At 36.6% G+C, this 22,642-nt stretch overlaps 1 protein-coding gene across 1 annotated transcript in view; it reads right to left on the bottom strand.

Moving 5' to 3' along the window:
• Positions 1-3,592: 3,592 nt before the first annotated feature.
• Positions 3,593-22,642, bottom strand: part of TARBP1 (TAR (HIV-1) RNA binding protein 1) — a 63,104-nt gene continuing 44,054 nt past the window's right edge. Inside the window, exons 24-31 of the mRNA XM_012731253.1 lie at positions 20,443-20,529; positions 16,524-16,720; positions 10,874-10,955; positions 8,823-8,994; positions 5,191-5,382; positions 4,881-5,005; positions 4,301-4,437; positions 3,593-3,923 (exon numbers count right to left, since the gene is read on the bottom strand). Coding sequence (XP_012586707.1) covers positions 3,755-3,923; positions 4,301-4,437; positions 4,881-5,005; positions 5,191-5,382; positions 8,823-8,994; positions 10,874-10,955; positions 16,524-16,720; positions 20,443-20,529 — 1,161 coding nt within the window. The 3' untranslated portion in view covers positions 3,593-3,754. The remainder of the gene's footprint in view (positions 3,924-4,300; positions 4,438-4,880; positions 5,006-5,190; positions 5,383-8,822; positions 8,995-10,873; positions 10,956-16,523; positions 16,721-20,442; positions 20,530-22,642) is intronic.

Below are 22,642 nucleotides of genomic sequence, written 5' to 3'. Positions count from 1 at the left end.
ACTGGAAGAGGATTAAACTTAAATATGCAAGTAAAATAACAAAGATCACCTACACATCACTTGATGATGTGACAATTGATGCTTTTTCCCCTAATCAGTAACAAGGAAAGGCTATCCTGTCACTTTTCCTATTGAACATTGTTTGGGATTCCAAGCTAATTAAATAAGACAAAAAAGAAAAAAAACATGCAAATTGGGAAGGAAGCACTAAAACAGTTTTTGTGCAATGATATTTTCATCTCTTAAAAAATTGCAAAGTAGGGCCCTCCCTGGTGGCGCAGCGGGTTAAAGCACTGCACTGAGAAGCTAAAGCCACTTCCGCATGAGTTCGAACCCCGCCTGCCCCAGAGGTGACCACATGGCATGGCAGACCTCTCCTGACCTGCCCGCTGCTCCCCTCAGCAGTGTACTTCGTCGATCTGCCTGTTCTGCTCCCCACTCTGTCTCTGGTGAATCCTCTCACCCTCTGCATCTCTGGCCTGTACCCCAGTTCTGTATGAATAAATAAATATTTAAAAAAAAAATTGCAAAGTATCACAGAGAGCCCCTAAACTTGTGACTCTTAAAAAGATGAAATAAGGTCAACATACAAAGATCACATTGGCTGAATGCCAGCAATGACTAACTAGAACTTTAAATACAAATTACACCACTTAACAATAGCACATGAAAAAAAAATTTAGGTGTAAGTCTAACAAATATAGTTTGAGAACTCCAAAACCCTTAACATCAGAGAAGATCTAATTAGTTGGAAACAAATACTCTTCATGGATTAGAAGATACAATATTGTTAAGATAGTAAGTTCTATTTGATATAGTCCCAGCTGTTTATCCTTTCTTTCACTATCCTTGCTTTGGGCGATCTATCTTTTAAAGATGTTACTGAGGTATACGTTGTGTAGTGTTTCACCAATATTTTCTATATATTTTATGGTTTCAAGTCTTACAACTAGGTCTTTAATCCATTTTGAGTTGGTTTTGTGTTTGGTGTGAGGTAGTAATCTAGCTTCTTTTTGTTGCACGTAGCAGCCCAACTTTCCCAGCACCATTTGTTGAACAAACTTTCTTTGTTCTATTGCATATTCTTTGCTCCTTTGTCAAAGATTAGCTGTCCATAGAGTTGTGGATTTATCTCTGGGTTTTCTACATCAAATTGAAGAGTTTCTGTACAGCAAAAGAGAAACTACATAAAGCAGACACTCCCACTGACTGGGAGAAAATTTTCCCACATAATACAAATGATAAAGGACTGGTCACAGATATACAAAAAGCTGATGAAACTCAACCAATATAAGTGAACAATCCTATCAAAAAATGGGCAGAAAAGCTACAAAGACACAACTCCAAAGAGGATATGCAGACATCCAACAAACTTATGAAAAAAATGTTCAGCATCATTTGTATAAGTGAAATACTAATCAAAACTACAATGAGATACCATCTCACACATCAAAAAAACAAGCAACAGTAAATGTTGGTGAGGAGAAAAAGGAACTCTCCTATATACTGCTGGTAATGCAAACTGGTGCGCCCACTATCAAAAGCTGTTTGAAGTTTTCTCCAACTGCTAAAAATGGTGCTTCTGTATGATCCATCAATTCCACTCTTAGGGATTTACCCAAAGGACACAAAACATAATTCCAAAAGATACCTGCACCCCCATGTTTATTGCTACCCTATTTACAATAGGAAAGATGAAATCAACCTAAATGCCCAAAAACAGATGACTGGATCAAGAAGATATGGTACACACACACAGAGGAATATTACTCAGCAATCAAAAAACATGCTATTTGCAGCAACATGGATAGAGCTGGAAGGAATCATTTGTAGTGAAATAAGCCAGAAAGAAAATCTACCAGATAATTTTACTCATCAGGAGTGTAGGGGGAGAATATATTTAATACATACTTATAGTAATACAGTAAAAAAGAACAATTAGCAACTATAAACTATAAACCATTTTAAGGGTGAGGAAAGGAGAAGAAGATCAAAATGAGTGGCAAGAGCACATGGGACTATGGTGATGGCACATGGGTGAAGTCCACGGGCATTACAACTGAGATGAAAAAATGTACAAGATGAAGAATGATGTAGAATATGTGTATAAAATAAAAATTTAAAAAAGATAGTAAGTTCAATAAATTCTCCCTAAATTGTTCTGTAGGTTGAATATAATCCCAGTTGAATATAATCCCAGTTGAATTCCCAGCAAGCTTTTTTGAGTAGATATTGGCAAGCTGATTTTAAATTTCTTTAGAAAGGTAAAGAACCTAAGATATCCAAAACAATTCTGAAAAAACTGCAACAAAGTTCGGGGTGCAGTTCCTATTAGTGAATCCTTCTAGATATTCAGTGGTGGATGCAGTGTGATTCATACATTTATTGAAAAGCTGCATCTCCCCCAGACTTAAATACTTTTGTAAATCATTGAAGAATAAACATCACTGGTTAAATGTTTAAAAGGAACAATGTATTAGTATAGCCTCCGAATTCTGCCTAAAATATTAATTACTGTAGCAAATTCTTCTATACTTTTCTCTTTAAGAGGTGAAACGTAGTTTCCCTACTTTTGAGTGTAGGCGAGATTTAGTGACTTGCTTGCAGCAAACAGACTGTGGAAAAGAAAATAGCATGAGAAACATTGCCTTAAATGACTGAGGGTGCTAAGTCATGCTGAGATGTGATGAAATGGGCATTGTGTCACTACAGTATACTTTCTTTTAATCCATACTTCCCATTTGTTTGATCATGAGAAAATACCAGACAAACCCAAATTAAGAAACATACAAAATATCTGAATACTCTTCAAAATTATCAAGGTCATAAAGACAAGGACCAAGTGTCCTGTACCTGGCTCCTGATTAGTGAAAAATGGGAAATCTGAATACAGATCAGATTTGTAGGCTCTAGTATTGTGCACAGTATTATCAGCAGTTAATTTATTGTTTTTGATTAATATCCTTGGTGATGTAACATCCTGTCAGAGGCATCTGTATGAAGGGATTATAGAAACTACATTATTGCTGGATGCTGACAGTTACCATCAAATAAAACAATCCAAGTATTAAACAAAATACAAAAAGAACAGGGAAAATCAATGTTCATGGGTTCCAACCCTACTTCTGAGACTGAAGTCTAAGAATAAATCACCTCCTTTGGGACAGTTATTAGACTGCTTACAGGCACTATTTTAATTCCATGAGCAAAGATGATAATATAAAAAGTTTTCTGAAAACATCATTATCACCTAGCTTATGGATTTAAGAATAAAGCCATGTAAAATTTTATGAACTTTACAAGAAAAGGAGGTCAGCATCTTGCCAAGCATGTTTCCTCCCTGAGAATAAGCAGATCCAGAGTGACAGGATTTTTGCTTCCACCCTTCACGTTTTCTTATGAGAAGGCTCCAGGATTCATAGATAACAGCTGTCTTAAGTCTACCTTATTCTTATCATCATTCACATTTCTGACAATACTGATTTTTAGGAAATTATCTACACATTAATAGATTGCTATATTTACAATACTGCTTAAAATATTTTATTAAAGAAACAAAACATTCAGCTAAACTTTTTTATTAAAGGCGACAACATATAGTAATAACTTTAAGGCACATGAAAATTTTTTGGCATTAACTTTCAAGAAAAAATACAAATTATCCCAGTAAATTTCAGAATCTATTTCAATAGTCCAGAGTTTTTAAAATATGTTTCAATAGCACCAATATTTCCTCTTAGATGAGGCACAAGCTTCATGTCTCACTGTCCCCATGCTTAAGCAGCTGCTGTCTGGTGTACTCCCAAATGAGCAAAGCTCCACTCACATGGACATTAAGTGACCGTATGATGCCTTGTTGAGGGATTTCCACACAAACATCCAGTTGCTGGATCAGATTGGCTGGAATCCCTTCACGTTCATTTCTGTTGAAGAAAAATGGGGAAACAAAGGTTAGTTTTCTTGAAACAAATGCTTTTTTTTTTCCTTTTCAGATATTCTGCATATTACTGTAAGAGACAGAAGAATGAAATGATGTAACTCTAGTCTCATGAAATTAAATAAGAATGCAACAAACATTTATGGGTCAATTATGTATTTACCGGACCACACCAAACAAGTACAATTAAATAAAAGTGTGTAAGGGTTGGGAGTGGGGGGGGAGCAGGCTTTTCATATACTACACAAGTCAAAAGTCAAAAGTTAAGTGCATATGTAAGAGCAAGAACCGAGGTAAACTGTTAACATATCTGAAACATTTCTCAAGCTGACACTCAGAATATACATTAGAGAATTTTCTTACCCCAAGATGAGTAGAGATTTCTCAGGAAAGCAGTATTGATTTAGAGCTAAACTTTTGGCAGTTTGTTCTACGCCAATGATGGTATAACCTTCTCCTCTTTTCTGTTGTAGATAATCAATTAACTGGGATGCTTTTACCTTGATATTAGTTTAAAAAGAATATTCAATATTTAGTCAGTTATAGCTGTTTGGGGTAAAATCAGAGTTTCTAAGCAACTTATTAAATCAAGCTTGTTAAAGTTTTTTAAAAGGAAAAGGATAGAATTACATATGATAAGAAAAAGCTCTCCCAACCACATACATTCAATCAAATTATCCCTAAATCCATAGTGGGTTGCAACATGGTACATTTTATGAAAAGAATTCTGTTATTGACAAATTTCTAAAACTACAAAGATATGAAAGACAAAAGACAATGAAAGAGAAGAGGCAAGGAGAAGAGACTTGAGCTGTACTTTATGTATCATTTAGAAACAATTAAAAGATCACCATGTATTACTGCAACAGGACTGATACATGAAGATTGAGAGAATAAAAGATTTGAGCAAATAAAAAAATCCATTAAGTTATATCCCACCTACCTCCACTAAAGGAAGCCATTGCTCTGCAGAAACACTGAGGTGCTGAAACTGTTTGTCTTTGATACACTGTAGATTGCCAACAACAAGCACTGAGGCTCCAAAAACCTCACAGGTTCGGCATAGTCCTACACAGAATAAGCTGGAATTAATGTTTGCTGTAAAAGCTAAGCTCATTATGTCCATGTGGTACTCTAAAACACCCCCAAAAGGGTAAAAGTAGAAAAGATAGACCAAAATGGTAGTGGGTTGATTAAAAACTTCTCAGGAGCAAAAGATTTTGAGCAACTTCCCTGAACTATTATAATTTTACCTCCTAAATTGGTTGGTTTATCAATGAGCGAGGCTACTACAATCAGTCCACTAACTGATTTTCCAAGTTTAGCAGCACGATCCTGAAATATTAACTCCACATCTAAATCTGGAACATTGTTTTTCCATGGTATAATCTTCTTCTGAACATCAGTCCATTCTGATTGGTTATCCACTTCTCCTGAGCTAGAACCTGAGAAGGAAAAATATTTCTGTATAAAGTTCTCCCTCACACTTCATGTATTTACTTGATTACTTATATTAATTATATTTTAATAGGTCATAATGACAACTTCACTTGGTTTTAGACATAATGATCAAATTTAAGTAGTAATTTTAAGTTATCAAATTCAATTGTAATGAATACATTTAATGAAACTTTAAGGCCCTTAATATTTTAGCTTATCCAAAATTAGGGAGCAGCTTAGAATTCATAGATACAGTATCACAGTTTGGTAGCACAGTGCAGAGCATGAGAAGGGCAGTGCAGACTCCAGGTCCAGCGTGTGCACACTCACAGGGCATGAAAGGGAGTGATTTCAGGCAGTATTCTGGTGTAACTCACACCCTTGTAATGGAGCGAGGAAGATGGTTCAGACTAGGTCATAAGAACTTTATATATAATAATAAAATATTCATCCTGCAGATAGAGTGCCGTATAAGGTTTTACTTATGAAGGGGATTCAGTACAGGGTATTCCCGACTTATGATGGTTTGACTTATGATTTTTGACTGGAGAATGGTGGGAAACTGTTAGGCTTTTAGTAGAAACCACAAAATAACACTTTGTTGTGATGTTAGGCAGCAGCAGGGAGTCAAAGCTCCTAGCTGGCATTTTGACTTAAGATTCAACTAAAGATAGTTTTATCAGGATATTACCCCATTACAAATTGAGAAACATCTGCAATGGTTTTGTGTTTTAGAAAAATTCGTAAGTTGGTATTGGAAAACTATTAGTGCAGTCAAAGACGAAGTCTAAATTAAGTCACAGCAAGGGAGTTGAGAGGAGCTGAAGCCAAATACGAGAAGCAGAATAACCACAATTTGGTAATAGATGCGTGTGTCAAGAGAGAAAACTAAAGAATGAATCTGTGATCAAGTGATGCTGTTAGTAGGAAGGGACTATAGAAGAGGCAAGTTTGGGCAGAAATTTGACAGGGCTACATTGATGAAAGAGCATTGGAATATCTCAAATGTCCAGAAGATTCATGAAAGATGCTGAACACAGATGAGGATTTGAAAGTTACAGTTGTATAGGTAATGGTTTCAAGGTGTTGAAATTTAATAAAAATGTTCATAGTTAAGAAAAAAAACAGGCCAATAGAAACATTCAGAGGCTACTACTGTAACAGGTACAGGTTTCATGGACTCCGCCCCCACTCCAGATGCTGGAACTCCAAATCCTATCAGTACCAAGGAGAAGCACTCCAGGACGTGAGGCCGGAGCTGAGCAGCCAGTTTGGGACAAAACTGGACATGTGGGCTTGGGGGGTGGGGGGGGGGAGGAGGACACCTGGTTGGTGGTTAGCAGCTGATCGTTTTGGCTCTCAATCGGTTTTCAGCGTGCTGGTGGAGTCCAAGTCAGCAGAACTGGTAGGACATCCTAGTTAACCTGTGTTTCTCTCCCTCTTTCCCTGGGTTATTCCTTTACCTTTCTCCTTATAAATAAATCCATTATTTAACCTTTTGAGTGTGTCCATAATACGATTGAATCGTAAGCGCACGGGTGAAGACCCACAGACAGGCATCCCAGTTCACGTTGGGGTGCCCTGTAACACTACCATTTAAATCTCAGCATAAAAAACACATTGCCTAGTGGTACAATGGGTTAAAGCACAGCACTACAAACCTATCCATAGCTACTGCAGCAGGAATTCAATCACCTGGGGGCAGACCCACATGGTGTGGCAGACCTCCTCTATCACCCCGCTGCTCCCCTCAGCAGTGTATTTCAGTCAATCTGAAATAACTCTCTGGTTAATCCACTTACTGGCCCTGGCACCTCTGGCTTGTGCCCCAGTCCTTGTATGCATAAATAAATACCCCCAAAATTGTAATATCTCTTATTTCTCGCTACCAAAACAAATACAAACAGAAAGAACTCACTAGCCTTCTCCCCATCCAAGTAACACCTTGTTTCTCTTCTCTACTCTTTCAAAGAACTCAAATCATTTTGCAAAAATATCATCTTTCTTACCCTTCCCCCCCTCCAGTCTCTGCTCTGCCCACATCAGAGTCAGTTTGTTCCCCCCCCCCCTACACTGATGAAATGACTCTTGTACCATCTTTTGCTCCCAAATCTTTATACTTTGTTGTTCTCTATTCTGGGAATATTCTCCCCTGATCGTTGCTTGACCTGCATTTATTTCATGTAGGTCTCTGTTCAATGTCAACTCCTTAAGATAGTTTTTTTAAAAAATTATCTGTCACTATCCCTTTACCCTGCTTGTGTTCCTCATTGTACTTTTTCCTACCTCACATTATCTTAAATATTTGTTTAGAACTATCTCCCTGTGGAGCAATGTAAGCTCCATGAAAGCAGAGACTTGTCTCATATCTACATGGGAGGTAATCAATAAATCTTTGGATGAGATGGTGATGACTTAAAATGCATGAGTGAAGCAACCAGTGCTTGATTGAAAAAACAAAAATGCACTTTCACGGAACTCTCCTGCATATTTTGAGTTAAAATATAAGAGTGGGACACAAAATTCTGCACTTTTAATAAGTTGCCTAAGGTATTTCTTAACAACTTTTGGAGAACCACAAATATAAGGTATACGTGGGAGAAATTATAAAGGAGAATAAGGTTTAGGAGGTTGAGATTTAGCAGGAAAGTCAGGATAGCAAAAACTAAGCAAATCAGTGCTACAAGGTCAGGTATGATAAAGGGCACCTATTTAGATTTTGTAAAGGAGACAAAGGGAAGTTTTGGTTTTCTGAAAAAGTTTAATTTATGGTTATGGTTAGGGAGAGTGAGAATGAGGACAATATGAGAATGACAGAAATGATGAGGATATAGATTACTCTACATACCTACTAAGATTAGCTGTGATTTTAAAAATTGTGGGGAGTGGGATGTTTAATCTTGTATTTTTTAGGGCACTTTTTTATGAAGGGAAGGAAGAGGAAGTGAGCAATCAAGGGGATTCTAAGTCCTAGCAAATACTGAACGTAAGGAATCTGTATAAAAGGAGCTCAAGATACAGGAGAAAGAAGAGAGAACAGATGAATGATGTCCAACCAGACTGAGACAGAACTAGAATTAAGAGCTCTGCTTTATTCCTAAATGAAACAAAAAAAGGAGATTTTATAATTTGGCCCTTTTTAAAATACATATTTTTATAGATACAGTGGAAGAGCTAATATTAATATTTCAGAGAAAAGAGATGCTACTAATATCTAATATCTAAGAGATGCTACTAATATCAGGCTCTCTGTCATTTTCATAGCAAGGCCAACCACAAATAAAGATACTAGTTACAGATCTATCACATTCTTTTCACTCATTTCTCTGTGAGTAGTAGCAGAGATATCCTATCAATGAAAAAGTGGTAACTATCTGTTCTAATGAACTTAAATTATAAACCTGACCAAGTCAACATGAGGAAAAACAAGCAAAATTCTTTTTACCTATGTCCTGCTGAGACCAGTCACCTGGTTTTAGTTCACTAAGACCAGTTGAAGAAAGGTACCACTGAAATCCTGCATCTAAAGGAATGTCTGTGAAGCTGGTAAATTTATCAATGGCAATCCACTCATCTTCAACAAGGCTGGAAAGACGTGGAAGGATGTAAAATACAGTCTGAAAAGAAAATTACAAAATCTAACTTTTCCCCTTAAAAATAGCAAAGAAATACATGACAACATGTTTAAAGCACAATTTATTGCTAAGTTTTCTTAGAAACCATGATAGCTAGTTAAGGTTGCACATTCTCCGTTACATCTCTGACAATGTATTTCTTATTTTCTCTAAGAAATTAGGTGATTAATTCAGAAAATTCTTGAGACAAGGCAAGTCTTATACTCTGATATTTCTAATTAAACATAATAAAACACTGTGCTCTTAATAAAGGCAAAAAAATCTTTTGGTATTGAGTGGCATCAATGTGTGAATGAATGATATTTATTGATAACCATACACCACCACAAACAATCAAGTTCAAGCTCTCCTGATGCCAAGTTTTTTTCTTAGTACAAGCAGACAAAATTTAGAATCTAAATTTTACTTGACTATATATTAGCTGTGTGGTGTCAGACAAGCCACTTAAACTGTCTTGATTTCAAGTTCCTCATTTATAAAATGAGGGTAAAATCAGGTTAAAAAAGCACATGAAAGTATTTTGCAAACCACACAGTGTGATACCACTGTAAATAGTAATTATTTAATCAACACTAAAGCAATACTCCTTCCCTTCCCTTCCCTTTACCTATGCCTAGAAGAAATCAGAACCAGAATATCACCCAAGGTGAAATGACACATAAGAAGCAAAAGTACGAGTAATAAGCAATTTTAAAGTGAAGTAATAAGAGTGTGCAAAGACAAAAGTCTTTAGGACAAGTTTTCCTTCATGCGAGCAGTATTTCTACACATTTAAGCAAGCATGATGGTAACTTCATGTTTATCAAGTAGGTACTAAGTATCACTCCAAACTTACAGAGACAAAGTTATGATTTGTATCATTAATACAGAATGAAATGTATGCAACTGAGCCAGTGAAAGTCAGGGATGAAGGAAAGAGGGAAATAAGGGACTTACTCCTGCTGGAGAACTGAATAGAAAAGGTTGACTTAACACTAGAGAGTTACTGAAAGAGTCCTTCAGAAAGATGTCAAACAAAGCATTCTGGGTGCTAAAGAACACAGAACAGAGTGTTAATATTTAAAGAATCCTAAATATTTTTTGCAATGAAGCAACAGTCAGTACATGTTAACATTTGACGATGAATATCTCACAATATATAGATTGATAATGGTTTTATAAACCATTTTTATTAGCAATACAGAAAAAAAAAACTGCTAATGCACATTAATTAAAGTTACTGATACTCCCAGAGTCCTTCGAGGAAAAGTCCTAGGTCACATGTTTTAACTTCAAAGCAAATATTATAACTATAGCTAAAAGAGATGAAAGTAATACAAATTATACAAAGTTTAATAATTTATATATTAGTTAATCCACATGCTAACTGTAATAAATATGTTCATGGCTCTTAAAAGCACATAAGCACATTCTGTTATAATCAATATGTGGTGTATTATTTGCTATATAGCTTTAGTCACTCAGAACCTAAAAAATACAATTAACATAGGAGATCTTTTGCTCTTTCATTAACAATGGGCTTCATTACAACAAAATCTCACCTGCACAAATGTTCTCACTCATTTCCTTTTAATGTCAGAACAGATTTCTGTTTACAGTTAAATATTCCCCCTTCCAGTGTTTACAAGCCAGACACTGCCTGAGAAATAGAAAGTGAAAATGACTAGCCAATTTTCACTGCTTATGAGTGAAATGCAAGCAAGTCATCTGCAGAAAGTGACAAAATTAAACTTAGAACTTTACAATGTTAAGGTGATGTTTCCAAGCAAGGAAAAAACGTTAACCTAAGCATAACCTTTCAACAACAGGAAATCTGAGGATTAAAGATACAGAGAATTCACAAAAGATAGTCTTTGCTTACCTCCAAACAATAATCTTTAAGGGGGTGAAATGTTGCAAAAAAGAAATGTTCTTGGATGCGTTGCCAATTCTTCTTGGCATTCCTAATGATCAAAAATATGGTGTGAGGTATAGGAAAATGAAACAACTCTGGTAAAGGAGAAATATCAATTCTTTAAAAGGTACAACAGAACTTAGAATGAATGGAAAATTTTATATCAGACACACCTGTATCTTCAAGATTAATATACTCTGAAAACTGACCCTAAATATATACTGGATGCTGTCATTAATATGTGGACTACAGAAAAGCCAAACTAAAGATGGTATTTAAAAAAAAGAAGCTTAAAAACTAACCCTTACTCACTGACTCTAGACCTGGAAGCATCCAGAGTGGGAAATGAACAAAGAAGGAAGGAGTCATGGTGGACTATGATGGTGTGCTATGGGTGATCTGGTGGTTGGTGAAGCTTTTGTGGCAATACCTGATTAGGGGGAAGGGGATACAAATATTTCAATTAAAATAAACATTTTGTTAAAGCAATAAATTTTGTTTTTTGTATTTAAATATATATATACATTTTTAAATATATATATACACATATAAATATATATATTCATACATTATTCTTCATTTTATACATTTTTTCATCTCAGTTCTAATCCCCATGAACTTCCAACAACCACTTCACCCATGTGCCATCATCATAGGCCCATGGGCTCCTCTTACCCTGCTTTAATCTTGTTCCCTTCACCTCCCCCATAGAATGTCTCTGGTTTATAGTTGTTAGTTGATGTTCTTTTCGTACTTTATTACAATTACTATATACACATTTTTTCCCCCTGATCCCTTACACCGCTGCTATGAGTGAAACCATCCAGTATTTTTCTTTTTCTTTCTGGCCTATTTCACCAAGAATGATCCCTTCCAGCTCCATCCATGTTTCCATAAAAGGCATGTGTTTATCTTTTTTGATGGCTGAGTAATATTCCATCGTGTATACATACAGCACAAAAAGATGTGTCTTTCTGATCCAGTCATCCATTTTTGGGCATTTGGGTTGATGCCACATCTTCCCTATTGTAAATAGGACAGCAATAAACATAGGGGTGCAAGTATCCTTTTGAATTATTGCTTTTGTGTCCTTTGGGTAGATCCCTAGGAGTGGGATTGCTGGGTCATATGGAAGGTCCATTTTTAGCAGTTGGAAAAACCTCCAAATAGCTTTCCATAGTGTTTCTATCAGTTTGCATTCCCACCAGCAGTGTGTAGGAGAGTTCCTTTTTCTCCACACCCTCACAATTTACTGTTGCTTGATTTTTTAAATATGTGTGAGGTGGTATCTCACTGTAGTTTGATTTGCATTTCCTCTATTACAAATGATGCTGAACATTTTTTCATGTGTCTGCTAGAAGTCTGCATTTCCTCTTTGGAGAATTGTCTTTGTAGATTTCCTGCCCTTTTTTTTTTTAAGTTTTTATTTTTTTTTATTTTTTACAGATTTATTTATTCTTATAGAACTGGGGTACAGGCCAGAGGTGTGGTGGGTGAGAGCATTCACCACAGTCAGAGTGGGGAACAGGACAGGCAGATAAGATCTACTGAAATATACTGCTGAGGGGAGCAGCAGGAGGGTCAGGAGAGGTCTGCCACGCCATATCGGTCAGCTCCCTGGGTGCTGCAGTGGCTTCTGAGAGCTGCATAATGCGGTGCTTTAACAAGTTGCACCACCAGGGAGCGCCCTCTACCCATTTTTTGATGGTGTTCACTTTATATTTGTTGAGTTTCATCAGCTCTTTGTATATCTTTGTGACCAGTCCTTTACCATTCACATTATGGGTGAAAATTTTCTCCCAGTCAGTGGGGTGTCTTTTTGCTTTATATAGTGTTTCCTTTGCTGTACAAAAAGCTCTTCAATTTGATGTACTGTTTATCCTTTCCTTCACTATTCTTAATTTGGGTGATGTATCTTAAAAGATGTTATTGAGGTGAATGTTGTATAGTGTTTCACCAATATTTTCTTCTATATTTTATGGCTTCAAGTCTTATGTATAGTTCTTTAACCCACTTTGAATACAAAACCAAAACCTGATTCTTTGAAAAAATAAACAAAATAGACAAACCTCTAGCCAGGCTCACAAAGGAAAAAAAATGGGAGAAAATACAATAAATAGGATCATAAACAAAAGAGGAGAAATCACAACAGACACAGCAGAAATCACTTGATATTTTGAAATGAAACTCAAAGTCAGAAATATAAATTACTCTCAAAGTCACGCATCACACAATGACTCAGTATAGCTAAAACCCAATTTTCTACAGTTAAAGTAAAGGGATCAACATAGAAAAATGTGGAGAGGTCTGCGCTCCATGAAAAGTGATGAGAGATAATGGTGGTTGTCAGTGAAGGATGGGAATATCTCATAGAGCCAGCCTACCAGATACACTATTGACAGACTTAGGGGATAAAAGAATTCTTTGAGAAAATGATACAAGAAATCTGGGTTGAAATCCTTAAGTCTCTCCCTGGCAGCAAGTGCTTTCGTGTTTTTTGTTTTTTTCAGGACATAAGCCTATTATGTAAATCACTTTTTCTATTCTGAACAGCCACAACATATAACCAAAAGGTACACCAGCTTTTTAAACCAAACAAATTTAATATACACAGGTTTTAAATTCTGAACACATTTGTTAAGTTTCAAAGGTAAGGGGTAGGGATAACATACAGGGTCAGTAGGCTTCAGGTTAATTCATGACCAACAACTTAAAAGCTTAAGTAGCAATTTCAAACCATTTCCTTGGCAAGCCAGATTCTGTTTGCTGTGGCCAATCTTCACCTCTCTCCAAAATCTTCACCTCTCTCCAAAATTCGCAGACCCTCTACTCACCTCTCACTTCCAGAGCAGGTTGCTATCTATGCTCATGTAGCAGTGGGTGACAAGCTCAGATGAGAGATTTTTTTTTTTTTTTAAAGAGCATCTTGATCACAGCCTAAAGATTTTATTGTTACTTTTGCAAAAGACATTCATACAGGTAGAAACACAGTATACATCCGGTAAGGTCTTTTTTAGCTGCTATAATAAAGAGACCTCAAAAGAGGTTAAACACACACACACACACACACACACACACAACCCTAGATGTATTATCTGGGATGATGAGCAGACCTAGTTGTTTTGTGAATTTTCATCCCCTTAGGCACCCCTGACTTCTGCAAAAATGGAAGTCTGATCTTTTGTGTGCGACATGTCAAACAGTGTTATCAAGCTACAACAGAAGACTAGAATGTGGCCTACACTGGTGCATGTGCTCAGCTTAAATATTGCCTGTTTCTGCACTAACATTTAAGGTTATTTCTAACCACATTTGTTACTTTCAAAAATCATTCCAGGTTCAATTTAAGCCCTTTCACTTATGGTGTACTATTGTATAGTGTGGTTTCCCTTCGTGGAAGAATGAGAAATAGCAATATATCCTTTGTCAAACAAAGCAGACTTTAGGAAAAGCTTCATGAAACTGGCTCAGACAAAATTCAGGCATACCTGGGAGTGTTTTGAAGCATTTGATAAACATATGTGCTAATCATTGAGTCAGCGACAAGTTCATGGTTAAATTTCAATATGGCAGACATTATTTGGAGGGAAAATCTTTGCCACAATCACAAGACTATTAAAACTAATTTTTTTTTTAGTCATTCAAAACCATACTTAACCAGAAGCCTGAGTCTTTCCTACCCATCTACAACTAATTCAAACTCATCCTTCCTATATCTGAATCCCATATCCCTTGTCATTTCAAAACTGTCCCCATTGACATGGTTATCTATAGGCTCATTCACTGATAGCTCTATCAGATAAGCACCCTTTTATCTTCCCCCATTCCCTGTGCACCTGTCCTCTTTCACTCTCAGAGTCTCTCCCAAAGGACCCCACCCCAATTTGTGCTCTGATCCCATCCCTTTGGATTTTGCTCCATCTGCCCATTCTAAATCATCTCCACCCCTCTATGCTAGTTTTCCAAAAGGGCTTTATGTCTAATCTTAAACTAAGCAAAGCCATTACTGAAGTGCCCATCAGAAGAGGACTGTGCAATCACTTAGGTATGACCATATTAATGAACATTAGCTACCTACCTCAAGCCTTCTCCTCCCACATCTCAAGAAGAAATGAGACTTTAAAGACCATGTGAAAAAACAAAAAATTGTAGGTGCCAGGGCAGGGATATGTCTGGAATCATAGGTAACACTACAATACTTTACTAATTTTAATGATTAAACTGTGCTGGGAACCAGTATCTGAGGCAGTTTTCTAGCACACTAAATTATGCATGACTTACCAGAGGTGTTTACCCCTTCCTTTGTCCTATATCCTTCATCTAGAACATCTTATCTCTCCACCCAATTTTCTTCTCCCTGTTCCACATTAGTGTTGATATTTGTTGCAGTGAATATCCTTTCTCTGAGCCCCAAATATCCTTACTACAAAATCACCAAAATGCCTCTTTTCAACAAATGTGTCAAAGGTTAAAGCTGGTAGAAGAGCTATAAAGTAATTTGTGACCATGAAGTACCTTAGCTCTGGTACCACCTGAAGCTTTATGACTCATAGTCTCATTTGCCTAATTTCATTTTTTTGAAGATTTTATATAGTTATGCATACAAGATCTGGAGTACAGGCCAGAGTAGGGGGTTGAGAGGCTTCACCAGAGACAAAGTGAGGAGCTAAAAAGACAGACTGACTGCAATACACTGCTGAGGTGAGCAGCAGGTGAGGCAGGAGAGGTCTGCCACACCATGTGGCAGACTGGCCTTGAATCAAACTTGTGCTGCAGTGGCCAGTGATAGCTTCCTAGTGCTGAGACTTAACACCTTGTACCACGAGGAAGGCACTCATTTGCCTAACTTTAAAGTTAAGGCAAACTTCCTATATGCCATGTGTTTTCCAAACACTATTTTACATGCCCCTTAGCTGCTTCGAACTACTATCCTTTAGGTTGCTTCTGAGTTAAGTAAAAACATTTTATGCTGATTGATAATGTCTGGAACTCTTTAAATTTATAAAAATCTCAGCATCACTGGATGGTGATAATCAATAAAAAATAAAGTAGAACAGCAACAATAACTTAGCGATGAGACATAAATTCATATACCAGGAGACACCTAGGAGATATATGCCTGCTTTTTTGTCTGGTGACCTTCAACTTCATGGGTGTGGGAGAAAGAGGGTTTTACAAAATACTGGGTCACATACTCCTTCCCACATGCCAGCCACAGTAGCAGTATTTTACTTAATATTGAGCTTCTACAATAGGTAGGATTTGGTTTGGAAACAGAAGAGCTCTCTTGATAACAACCAACCAACAAGGGGCTAAGAATGCATCTTTAAGTCAGATCATGCTGCTTTTCTCAGCAGTTCTTTTACAGCAGAAGGTGATAACATTTGACTATATGTGGAAAATTATAAAATATAGGACTGAGAATTAAGAGCAATAATAGCTGATGACAAGTAGAATTGTCATTCCAGATCTCAAATAGTGTCCTGCTTAACTTTGCCTTCTCCCAGCTCCAACTGCTCCAGCATGATGGGATACTTCAACTCCATCAGCACAGGCACCTCCTGCATCCTCCCATGTGCTCATTTAGAAATAAAAGGAAGGAACAAGGTCTACTCACCCTGCTCCATGCATGTTTTCCACTTGACTGAGACTGGATTCAATAACAGAAGTCAATGCATCGAATTCTTCAACATGCAGCAATTTACACATGCTCCAAATTTTCTTAAGAGCAACCAATGCATATAGTCGAGTACTAAAATTGTGATTGAAACACCACTGCAGTACAATAAGAAGTGCTTGTTTCAGAATCATTTTCTGTAAAGAAAATGTAAACATGGACCATTTTACTCTGATGGTATAATCAAAAACTAGGCATATAAATGATAAGAATGTAAACTCATCCATCTTCTTTCACTAATTTGGCACTTTTTTACTACCCTTCTATAACCGTAATTCTCAATCCTGGATTTTTAAATTTCCTTAGTTTTTACTGATGTCCTTTTCTATTCCAGGATCCCACATTACATTTAACCATGTGTTCCCCTAGCTGCCTCTTGGTTGTCAGTTTCTCAAACTTCCCCTGTTTTTACTGACTTGGTCACAGTTTTGAGGAGCAGCAGGCAGGTATTTTGTAGAATGTCCCTTGCTTGAGGTTTGGGTGACATTTCTCTCCCGATTAGACTGGGGCTATGGGAAGGAGACCACAGAGCTAGTCATGTTCATCACATCATATCCAGGATACACACTATCAGTGTCAGCAGAGTTACTCTTTGTCCCTCTTTCTATATTCCACTATTTGGAAGGATGATACAAGAGCAGCCCACATGTAAGGGGAAAATTTCCACATAAATTATGTAGATATTTAAATCCACACAGATTTCTTGTCTCTATTATCTATCCATTCATTCAATCATTCATTTATATCAGTATGAACTTATAAGTACTTTATAATGTGGGATATAATCCAATAGTACTTAATTCTGTTCCTCAGATCATTTCAGTTTTTGCTACTTAGAGCTCTTTCAGTAGACTCCTGAGTCTCTTACATGACCATCTCTGTTTGTATGTGTGTGTGTGTAAAACATTTCCTTACTTCTGGTAATACAAACTTTACCAGACTTATCTTGTACAACTTCTGCCCTAGTCTATAATTAGCCATTTTTTCAATGATCCTTGTTTCCTTTTACTAGACACTGGCATTAGAAAACTAAGATGAGAAATCCACCAGAACTCTCAACAGGGAATATGGAATTGCTTGGCCATGACAAGGACTCAGTAGCTTTATGGGCTTGAATGATGCTTTCACTTATACCATTAAGTTCTGCTGCTGAATTACAGAGATATTATACCTCCTTTTATTTGCTCATAAGGGTTGTACACACTGACAAGGTGGCAGGACAATACACAACCATAAGCAGGATTTTTCTTTCCTTCCTTTCTTTTACTTTTGAGAGAACATTTAGTACTCTGACCTCTATCCTACTAGATAATAGTATTGAATCTTATTTGACTTCTGAGTGCAGATCCTATACACCAGTTAAATTACATACTTTAAAGAAAATGGAAAGCCTTCAATAACTGCTTCCAAGAAGTCTTTAAGCAAAGGGCCTTCCCTGGTGGTGCAACGAATGGGTTAAAGTGCAGCACTATGAAGTTGCTGGCAGCCACTGCAGCACGAGTTTGATTCCCAGCAGGGGAGGTGACCCACATGGCACAGCAGACCTCTCCTAATCCACCTGCTCCCCCAGCAGTGTATTTCAGTCAATCTGCCTGTTCTGCTCCCCAATCTGTCTCTGGTGGATCCTCTTTCTCCCACCCCACACACTCCTCTGGTCTGTACCCCAGTTCTTGTATGTATAAATAAATAAATCTTCAAAAAACAAAAAATCACATTTGTCAAGTAACAATGAATTTTATAGATTATAAATTAAGAAACTAACAAAGTAAAGTGGTTTGGCTTTCACTTACTTATCTCAAGTTTAGACTTTTTTTTCAGATGTTGAAATTGAGATTCTCTTCTTTTAATCAAGGATTCTGTTTAAGATTATTTTGAAAATAAAAGGTAACTTATAATAAGTAACATAAAGAAAGTAAAAAAGGGCCCAAGATGAATTCACTTTCAGAATTTGTCAACACTATTTCTTGAACTATTTCCACCCTACTATAAGAGTTTCTTGTCTGTCTTCACTCTCTCACTAGACAATAAGCAAATCTCTTCCTGTACATATTTAAAAATAAAAAAAGTTGGTGTTATCTGATACAACAGATTCCTTGATCTTAACAGAAACTATTAATGTAAGTTTTCACAGAACTGTAACTAATACCCTGTTACCTGGCTTATGGACACTGTATGATATATCATCACTTTTAATCATGATTAGAGAATGAAATGTGTTGGGAAAAAAATATGCTAAGATTGATGTAATAGGTTAACAACTAAATTTGGTTCCTACCAATGTTTTAAAGACAAAAACACTTTGAAAAATTCTTGGAGATTGTTTTACCCTCTGTATTTTTATTTCTCTTTCAACATAACAACATAACAATAACATTTGTTACTTCATGTTGTTTTCCCCAAGAGTTTTTAACCTATCAGTACATTTTTCTCTGCAGATTTAATAATACAGATTCTTCCTTTTTTTTTTACCTTTAGCTTTATTTATTTGAGGCAATAATTGTTTACAGGGTTGTATTTTGGAAGTACACGACTCCTCTCTTTCTGTACTGTCACCATACAGTGCTCCCACCAAAGCACCAAGACCCACCACCATAGTCCATTATGTTCCCACCCAATTTGATCTTCACTCCTTTCCTCTCGCCACTCTGAATGTCTCAGTTCTACTAGCTGTTTTCAAGGACTAGTTTCTGAGTTTGATTTTATCCAAACTTTGTATGGTTTCTCTATATTCCACATATAAGCAAAACCATCTGGAAATATCACAAAATCTTGCTCTCAGTCATACTGGGAGGTTTTCCTAAGTTCTTGACAGTTGCCATAGTGATTAACCAAAACTAAATTAGCTACGATCTCTACTTTCTGTGTAGTGAGCCACTAGGAAAATTCTCTAAACCTCCGAAAGATGAAAGAACTGGAGGACCTTACACTCCAAATGATGAGAGTCATGTTATAATCCACCTCTATTACCCAGTAACTTTTAAAACTCTGGTCATAAATTTCTTTGCAATAGCATTTTTTTTTAAGATTTATTCATATAGAACTATGAATTTCTATAAGAAATATTCATATAGAACTGGAATACAGGACAGAAACACAGAGGCAGTGAGCGGATTCACCAGAGACAGAGTGGGGAGCAGAACAGGCTGACTGACAAAGTGCACTGCTGAAGGGAGCAGCAGAGAAGACAGGAGACATCTGCTGTGCCATGTGTATCACCTCCTGGGCCAGGGATCAAACTTACACTGAGCTTTAACCCGCTGTGCCACCAGGGAAGGTCGCAATAGCATTTCTTAAATACTATATTTATATGTCAAGGAAGATTTAAAGTACATTAACTAATTTTTTTTTAAATTTCTTTATGCATACAGAACTGGATACAAGCCAAAGGTTCAGGGCAGCAAGAGAATTCACCAGAAACAGAGTGGGGAGCAGATCAGGTGGATCTACTGCACTGCATTGCTGGAGAGAGACCTGCTGTGCCATGTGGGTCCGGGGCTGGGGGGGTCAAACTTGTACTGAAGTGGCTGCAGCTATTTGCAGTTCAGCAAACTAATTAATTTAAATAAATTACCTGTAGATTCACTAATTTAATTAACTTATTAATTAAATTATCTGTTCATTATTTTATCTGTAGATTCACTATGTACTGAGACATAACAAAGAAAGAAAGTGTATGTGTCTGTGTTTGAACTACATTTGTGTTCAAGTATAAGGATACATTTGGGGTGTAGGGAGCAGAAGGGAAGAAATTACAAAAAACATAAGGAATACTTTACATTTAAAAAAATTTAGTACACATATATAAAATTCTATATTGCTAGCCAAGGTTAAAATCATCTTACAGATAATTTAAACTCACCTTGTCTGGAATACTCTGAACAATGATGTCCAAATGTGACAAAACAGATAAAAATGTACAAATACTTGTTTTGAGGTTTTCTTCACCCTGAAAAACAAATCGGATAAACAAAATAACAATTCAAGACTTGCTGTGGTCTGTAAGCATGGTGCTGGGTGGGATAAGGTCTGGAACACTACTACATCCTCTTTCCAGATTCAAGCAATCAAAGGAAAGAAGTAATTTTACTTCCAGATGATTTACAAACATTCAGGCATTTTAAAAAGTAGCACAGGGGTCCACAGACAATTTCTGTAAAGGACCAAACTGTAAGTCAAAATATGGCTTTATGGACTACCAGTCTCCATAGAAACTACACAATTCATCATTTAAGAGCAACCATAGCCATAGTGTGAAAATGAACAGACATGGTATATTCCAGTATAGGCTGAATTTGGCTGTAGTTTGCCAATCCCTAATTTAGCACTTGAGAAGATGTCTGGAATAGAAATATAAATTAGCAAGTAATTCATATCAAATAATGAATCCATGACTTAAGATAAAACTGACTATAAAATAAGAAGAAATTAAGGAGAGAAGATGAGGTCTTTAAAAGCACTAACATTTATTAGCTGAACAGAGAAAGAAAGCCTAAAAAAAAAAAAAGCAGAGAAAAGAGGGAGCAGAAGGTCAGGAGGACCCTGGAAAGTGTGTCACTGAACCAAGAACAGAGAAGTTGTCAACTGTAAGGATGGAGCTAAGAATAGAGAATGACCAGCTGATTCAACATAGTGTTTTCTGAGTTCTTTAGCTGAGAACTGGTCTACTGGACCAAAGAATAGGTGGGGACCATGAGAGAAAACTGCACATCTCTTTTAGGAAGCCTTACTTACACAGAATTTCCCTGGAAGCATCTACAAACAATGACTAAGATCTGAGAATGCTTAAAAGCCAGTGGAAATCATTGGGTTAAGGAGAGATTTGAGTACAGAAGAAAGATGGACAGCAAACAGGATGACAGAAAGGAAGATGATTCAAAGAACAAGCAAAAGAGTATCTTGAACAAAAGACTCAGGTCCTTTACGGTAAAAAGGGATGAAGTCTCATATGGACATAAGTAGATTTGTAAGACTACAATTGAAAGATAAAGAAGGTATTCCTATGTGATGATTTTCTCTAAAGATATAAAAATTAAACTGATCTGCTTCCAATAAAGAAAGAAGGTATTTTGGACATTTTCCCCTTTTTGGGGTATCTATCCTAATTCCCCGCCCCAAGTTGAGGGAATTCTCCCACTATGTAGATCTTGTGAAAAAGCTGGAAATGCAAGCTATTAATTTTCTTAGCCTCTTTGCAGTTTAAAAGAAAGCATTTGACCTGGATCTAGAAAAATCTACTCTAAATTTTGATTTGGGACTGTGTGCTCTAAAGAGACAGAGCTCAGAGAAGCCATCTTATGCAGTGGGAGAGGAGCAGGTATTCACCAGGCTAAGGCTGGTATAGCACAGTGTGTCCAGTTGGGAGAAAGCAATTTCCCCACTGCATCAACCCGATGACATATCTGTGGCTGCAGTTTTAGAAGCTGATGAAGCACTATTACTCCTGCCTATTTTCAAAGCTTGAGTCTGCAGCTTTGCAGACATTCTTTAATCTCATGCCCTCCTATTCAACCATTTGCTTTAACCCTGCTTTTGATTTAATCAACAAAAGCTGTTTCATCTGCTTACAATGAAAAACTATGACTGGCGTCCACAAGAAAAGATATGAAGAAAATATACAAGGTCCAAAAGCTCTTTATGAAAAGTAAGAGACTGAGCTAAGTAGAAAAATTTTATAGAACTGCCAATATTATTAGACCCAGGTATAATATGATATAATCGTATTATTATGATATAATGTTATTGTATGTTATGATATAATATAATCTCATTATACATAAGATGTATCATATGTATCCCCAATACAGGATGTCCTGGATGTACACCAGAGCCAACCTGTCTTTTGTGAGTATTTCTGAGGCAATGATGCCCACTTGAGAACATGTGAAATGAACCAAATTAATAAAACAACCCTGAGAAGCAGCTAGGAAGGAAAAGACACAAAGCTTGTATTAATTACAAAGAGAAGGAAGAACCTGAACTAGGAACCTTGAAGTAATGAAAAAGAAAGCAGCTTAATAAATTAGACACCTTAATTAAAGCTTTGTCATTTCTTAGGATAT

The sequence above is a fragment of the Condylura cristata genome, unplaced genomic scaffold (assembly GCF_000260355.1).
Source record: "Condylura cristata isolate star-nosed mole 26May11 unplaced genomic scaffold, ConCri1.0 scaffold00030, whole genome shotgun sequence".
In the NCBI taxonomy this organism is placed as follows: Eukaryota; Metazoa; Chordata; class Mammalia; order Eulipotyphla; family Talpidae; genus Condylura; species Condylura cristata.
This window is presented reverse-complemented; position numbering and strand designations above follow the sequence as displayed.